This window comes from Falco punctatus, assembly GCF_963210335.1.
Source record: "Falco punctatus genome assembly, chromosome: 10".
In the NCBI taxonomy this organism is placed as follows: Eukaryota; Metazoa; Chordata; class Aves; order Falconiformes; family Falconidae; genus Falco; species Falco punctatus.
In genome coordinates, this window is record NC_137590.1 from 9,576,620 (window position 1) to 9,583,047 (window position 6,428).

Below are 6,428 nucleotides of genomic sequence, written 5' to 3' on the forward strand. Positions count from 1 at the left end.
AGCCTTGCAGGAAATGCTACAGTTTGGAACTTGATTGTAACATATGGTATGAAAAACTGCACTCTTTATGCTCATCTTCCTTTCAAATTTATTCAGGGGGAAAATATTTTAACTTACTTCAAATGATAACATCAACTGGGGAACAAGCAACACAATGAAGAGGAAATACCTGTCAGAAACATCTAGTGACCAGTGACAGAATGAGGAATGTGCCTACCTTGTCTTCAGAATCACTTTTGGCTTCAGCTTTGCTTGGGGAGACCTTAAATGTATTTGAGGAAAACAAATAGTCACACCCAACACAGTCTTTCAAAAGATCTGAAAGATCATATGTTTGAAACTAGCAGTATTTTCTAGCACAAAGGTGAAAAAAATAAATATTGCTCCCCCCCAGCACAGGAGAAAATTTATAATACAAACATGTCTCAAAAACAACTTAAAGCCAATGGCTAACATGCAAAATATCTAGACCAAAGATACATTATTCAAGCTTGACCATTCCATTAATCCATGAACATAAACTTTTAAAGATATGACAAAATAAGGATTTTCTGCATGATGAAACTTCAAGAGCTAAATACCTCCAGGTCTACCAGTATCTGTGCAGAAGAGGCAGTTTCCAGAGTAGGTCATCATCGTTTGATTGTAACTGCACAGTACCTACACATCTCTGTCACTCTCAAGTCTTTCTTTAAGGCACCTGTTTGGCTTCATTACTTCTCAGTGCCTGTGACAGTGAGCATGTTACATTTAGCTCAACATGTTCACATGGGATTTTTATAAGCAATTTAAAGCACAGCCTAGAGATGAAAAGGAAAGGCAAAAGCTTACCAGTGTTTTAAGGAAACTCATGACAGAGTTATCTGTTGCAGCAGCTGCTTGGAGGTTGTCTTGTTTTACCTCTGCCTTTTCAGGTTGCTCAGCAGTGAGACAGTTGACACCTGCCGAGTCCTGCCGTAGGTCTTTTTGGTTGCAGTCATCTATGTCCTAGAAAAAAAGAAGGGGGGGTTGCACAGAGTTTCCTCAGTCCTAGCTTGCTTAATTTCCAATGGAATGCAAAAGTAACATTTGTGACTTGCATTATGTTGCTCTGAGAGTCACAACCCTAATTCCAACCATACTTCTCCAGCCTACGTATTTAGAACAATTGAGCATTTATGCATCTCTTTCCCCTCTTTTCTAATATATTCAGCATTTGCCGTTGGTTGGAGGAACATTGTTCTCAGCTACCAAGTATAACAAACACAAGTAAAGTTGCACACAGCGTCCCAAACAACACTGCTTTTCTCTTTTCAAGGCTGAACTTGTGCATCAGAACAGGCGCTGAGATTTTGGCTTTTGATGGCTCAGTGTCTGATTATACCATACAAAGATTGCTTCCGATACTCTGTATTCTGCAATACCAGAAATAATTTTTATCTAGCAAAAACACAAACATGGTACATATTAAAAGAAGGAAAAAAGCAACAACCCAAAGTTATTCTTCTGAGCCAGATGGAACTGCCTCCTCTCTTCCTGGAATTACAGTTCCCAGAGCCCAAAAATAGTTTTCCAGTGCTCAGGCATTCACAAGTTAGTAATATTAAGTTACTCAGTTTCTGTTTAGACACCTAAACAAGGGTCTGGTTTTTAAAAACCTCTTTTTGGACCAGTTTTGGAGAGCTTGGCACTCTTTTACGCTGAATTTGCCTGCTATTCTGGCCACTTTTGCCTTGAGCCTGCACAGGTAAAGCCAACACAAATGTTATGCAGGAGAGAGCTGCTTGAGACAAGTCCTCGTGTCCCATTCAGCATTTCCTTTTTTTTGCTATTTAGGAGTACTACATCTGGCTAGTAATATCCGAGTCTGCTACCAATAATCCTCCTTCCCCGTGTCTATCTGTCTGCATCGTAAGTGCAGGGCTGGATCTGTCTGTTATTAAGGTAAATGATGGTGGCCCCAACTTGGGTAGGGGATTTGGGACATTACTGAGCAGACAATCGTAGCAGTGCCATAAATCTTCAGCAGAAGTTATTATCCCCAGCTACTTAGACAGCAACTAGAGAAGTACTTGTTACGATACTAGATGCCCAGATGACTCCAGAGGCAAAATCAGGACAAGAAATAAAACAGATGAGCCTGTTCAGGCGTCTCCAGTAAACAGCATCTTTGAATTGCTGCTCTCAAAGACTGCCTGAACATCTAAGTGACACCAGGGGGTTTTTCCCAACCTGCCCATTAGGCATAGTTGTTCAGTGCCATTTTAACTAGGAAAAGTTAAAATAAAATTGTACTCTAGAGCCTTTCACTGTACTGGGGGATTCAAAACCCCACAGTATTTGTATAGGACATACATTTCTGTAGGTCCCTAAGGGAAGGACTAGACTAAAGATGCATAAGTGTTTTGAAACTTCAGAGGGCTAGTTTGGCATCAGGAAAGATCAGGATGGAGTGGCCAGTGTCCATACAGCGTTTAAGGAGTTAAAAAAAGCGCAAGGTTTTACTTGCAAGAACAGACTGCTGTTTAATTCTCCACCCACTGTTTTCCAAGTTTACCCAGGAAGAAACACAGCACAGTAGTTCAGAGTGCTTCCACAGGCTATTGAGAAGTTTCTTACAAGGGTCTAACACACCACTTTGTCCCGCTGCCAGTCATGGGCCAGAGTGGCTCCAAGAACAATATGTCCCGTGCAGAACACGCGTGGCCGTGCCAGCTTCGGCAGCCCTGCTTCCAGGGATCCCGTCTAAAGAGCCCTGGTCATATGAAAAATGCTGGCTCTGTTTCAGGTATTAAAGGGGCAACAAAGGCAGGAGGCAAGACACTACAGAAGCGGGAGGCAAAAAGATACGCTGCTACACAAAATTGGCTTCATAACTGAAGCACTAGATGCTATCAAACCGCAATAAGCAAACTGTTCTACACAGCCAAGCCCAAGCTCTGGTGCTGGGCTGCACTCTGGCAAGGAGGAAAAGATCTCTCTGCTGAGCACCATAGAGCTGTTGCCAGCAGTAGATACCCCTGGGACAGCCGCAGAGGTGACAGGTCCCACCGCTGGCAGCACCAGCGGTCCCAGGGTACCTCCCTGCTAAAGCCACACTTCGCCCTGCAGAAGCGAAAGCTATTGCAGGCCATGCGGAGCTGGAGGCACGGCACCATCCCCAAATCCCTGAACTCCAACCAGCAGGGCACAAACCGGCCCCATGCTGACCCGCTGCTACTGGCGGAGCCCTGCTCCAGGCTTCCCAAGCCAAGGCTGCCATTAGCTACAGAGATACAACTCAGATCTGGACTTTGATAGATGCTGTGATCCATCTTGCACTTTCGTGGGAATACTGCTGTAGGAAGGAGCGCAGACTCAGGCCATCAGCATGTAAATCAGGGAGAGAGAATGTGGAGCCCTACAATATCCCATTTTCAGAGCTGCAGTCAAATAGCCACAGGAACCTCCGCAGCAGCTCACTGCACGATATGCTGCGCAAAGCCCCGGAGGCAAATAATGAAAGAAAACTCTAGAAATAACAGAAGAAAGTCAGTGTTAGAAGTTAACAGATACTATGTAAATGTGCAATTCATTTCTTTGAGGAGTCAAATTTGGTGGTAATAAACACCTTAAATACTTATACTGTAGTTTCAGTTCAGTCATTAGAAAAATATATCAAAAGAATGTATTCCTGCCAGCACTTTTGTTTGTATGAATCATGGCTCAGTGAAACATTTCAGGCATATAATTTATCTTTTCTTTGGCTTACATAGTAAATGCTTCATGAATTCATGAATTCTGTCCTTGTTTTAATTATGCTGTGTTCTGAATGTAGTTTTGTAGACCACAAAAATAAAGAGTGGTTCACCAAACACAGAATGTTTGTGCAGCTCTTAAGCTACAACTGTGGAGCTTCTCTCTTACTTACCAGCAATGCTGTTTGTTTTGTGTTGGCACTCAGTTCGGGGAAACTTTGCTTTGACAGATATTACACGTCAAAATCCACACAAAAAAAAAAAGAAAAAAGAAAAAACCTGTTGGCTGTAATATCTGGATTTTTAGTACGATTATTTGGTAACACTTTGTAGTTACTACAGTAACAGCAATTAAATTAGACTTGGTCATTCTCCCACCCTACATGAGAATAGCAACTTTAGAGGGAACAGAAGGCAACTGTGCTGCAAGGCAGAGCCACAACCGTTGTTTTAGAAATGGAGTTAAAGTAAGTTTGGCAACATATCAGAAGCGTTTAGTTGGCATATTTTTCCCAGAATAGGTCCTTAACTCCTCTCTGTCCCCAGCATATACTCCTTTTCATGTTTGAAAAATTAAAGACAAAAACGGTAGTCCAGAAATTCAAAGATAAGGTCAAAATCCCACTCTCCCCATGATACACTTCTGCCACTCACACTGAGCAGCCTGTACCCTGATTTTGAGAGCCCTCAAAGATTTTCAGTGGTACAGCTTTAAGCACATATGTAAGTGATGTACAGGCACTTTAGTTAAACAGGAGACCTGTCCTTAAGCAGGTCCTCAGGCACCAAAAAGCTGTTGTGTGGGCTGGGATCCTACAAACACTTACATCCCAAACATAACCTACAGCTGATGAGTGCCTGGGATTTCCAGGCTATTCCCATTAGCGATGTTCAGGATGTGGGTAGGTATAAGATGAGGATGGAACAGAATTCAAAATTAATAAGCTAGGCATTATCGAGATAAAAATAAGCTTGATCTGAGTGAACAGTGCTTCTAGTACCTGCTTGAACTGGCAGAATAAGGTTCAGATTATCTTGTCCTGTCCCCTGATGGTTGCTCATTACAAACACTTTCTTACCTGAGCTTTCCCAACATGACTGTTTGCAACCAGCAAACTAGCTGACTTCTGGCTAAAGCTACTCCAGGTTATTTCATTACAGTTTCACACTATTACTTCAATACCACAAACTGTGATCTTTCACACTCTGTAGTTTGCAATCACAGCAAAATAGGAAGTTATGAATTTTGCATTTGATTGTAAAAGTAACAATTCTTGCGAGCCACAGGCAAAGTTTATTCTTTGTGTGTATTAGTCAAAAGCATCTGCAGGAATTCAGTGATGAAAAGCTTCAGTTTTAAAAGCTACAAACAGAAGTGCCAGTATGCACAGAATAGATTATTCATTCTGAATCATTCACTCTGTTTTGTTTATGTAGTGAATGCCTTGATGTTTTTCTAGGTTGAGACTATGGATCCTTTAAATGCACGTATATAGCTGTCTGAAATACTAGTCATGCGTGCCTATGGTCAAAAATGCAACTGCTTAGTCTTATAAATGACTCTTCAGAAAAATATTATGATTTATATGTTTATACAAGAAATGTAATCTTCCAGTTTGAGAAGGCATAAGATAAAGAAGACAAGGTAGAAGAATACAAGTTTAAGAGACTTTTGGGGACAGCCGGCAATGTCATCAGTGCAAGCAGTGAGGATCTTGTGAGCTATGTTCAACACTATCCAAAGCATTAGCAATCATACAGCACTCTTATTTGTAAGCCTGAACTAGGCCAATAAAAGCAGTTACAATTAAAATGGATTTACACAGAGATTCTAATGAGGGGACCGTGTAGCTAGTTTCTCCCTCCCATTTCGGACACTGGACGGGATTTGAGGTATATCACCAATTGGTATATACTGGCACCTCTCCAACAGAGCTAAGAAGAGTTATGCCACTTATCCCTATCCAGGGGATGGGCTTTTCCAGTAGTTAACCGCCTGAAAATTGATCCCATAGTATATTTGCTAATATCAGACTCTGCAGGAAGTGTAATATCTAAACTCATGTCTGTTTTCAGCTCCTTTCTTTGATTAGTGTGCTTTCAGATAAGTTACTTGTTTTCTTATATTGCATTCTCATCCTGTAAAAATCAATTCTAGAGGACCATGTTTCCTTGACTAAAAAAAGTCACAGTAGCTAAGCATGCAAAAACTGCTGCATAATACACCTTATTCTGGTATGGAGGGTGTGCAGCAAGCAGCTGTTGCTCAAGAAGAGTGACTATTTTAAGAATGGCACAAAACATGCTAAACAACTTCTTTAAAACCATCCCGTGCCAAACTCCAAGCTCCTAAAGCATAAGAAACAATTTTACTTTCAGGTGGTTTTGCTTCCATTTGTAGCTGGCTGCTGTTCATCATCCTGGCAACTGGAGCATGAACACAGCTATCTTGCCCAAACCTTTCAGAGAATTACAAATTAGTTTAAAATCAAGGTCGGATGCCAGCATTTAGTCTCAAGGCAGACATCAGAGCTATCACCACTCCACCATCGGTTCTTCTCCCATACCTCTACCCAGCCGCCCCTGCGGCAGGAGGGGGATGTTACCTACAATAATTTTAAGAGCAACACCGGTTCACTCACACAGCTATCATGACACCAAGTTGTCCTGTGCTATTAATATTCCTAGGAGGTTTCATTAAGAGTGAAATGG

At 41.6% G+C, this 6,428-nt stretch overlaps 1 protein-coding gene across 2 annotated transcripts in view; it reads right to left on the bottom strand.

The window, feature by feature from the left end:
* The window catches only part of BCAS1 (brain enriched myelin associated protein 1), a 72,519-nt gene that overhangs the window by 38,105 nt on the left and 27,986 nt on the right, over positions 1-6,428 (bottom strand). For both annotated transcript variants that reach the window (XM_080405244.1, XM_080405243.1), the window contains 2 exons: positions 832-987; positions 218-262 (listed from right to left, as the gene is read on the bottom strand). In XM_080405244.1, coding sequence (XP_080261370.1) covers positions 218-262; positions 832-987 — 201 coding nt within the window. The remainder of the gene's footprint in view (positions 1-217; positions 263-831; positions 988-6,428) is intronic.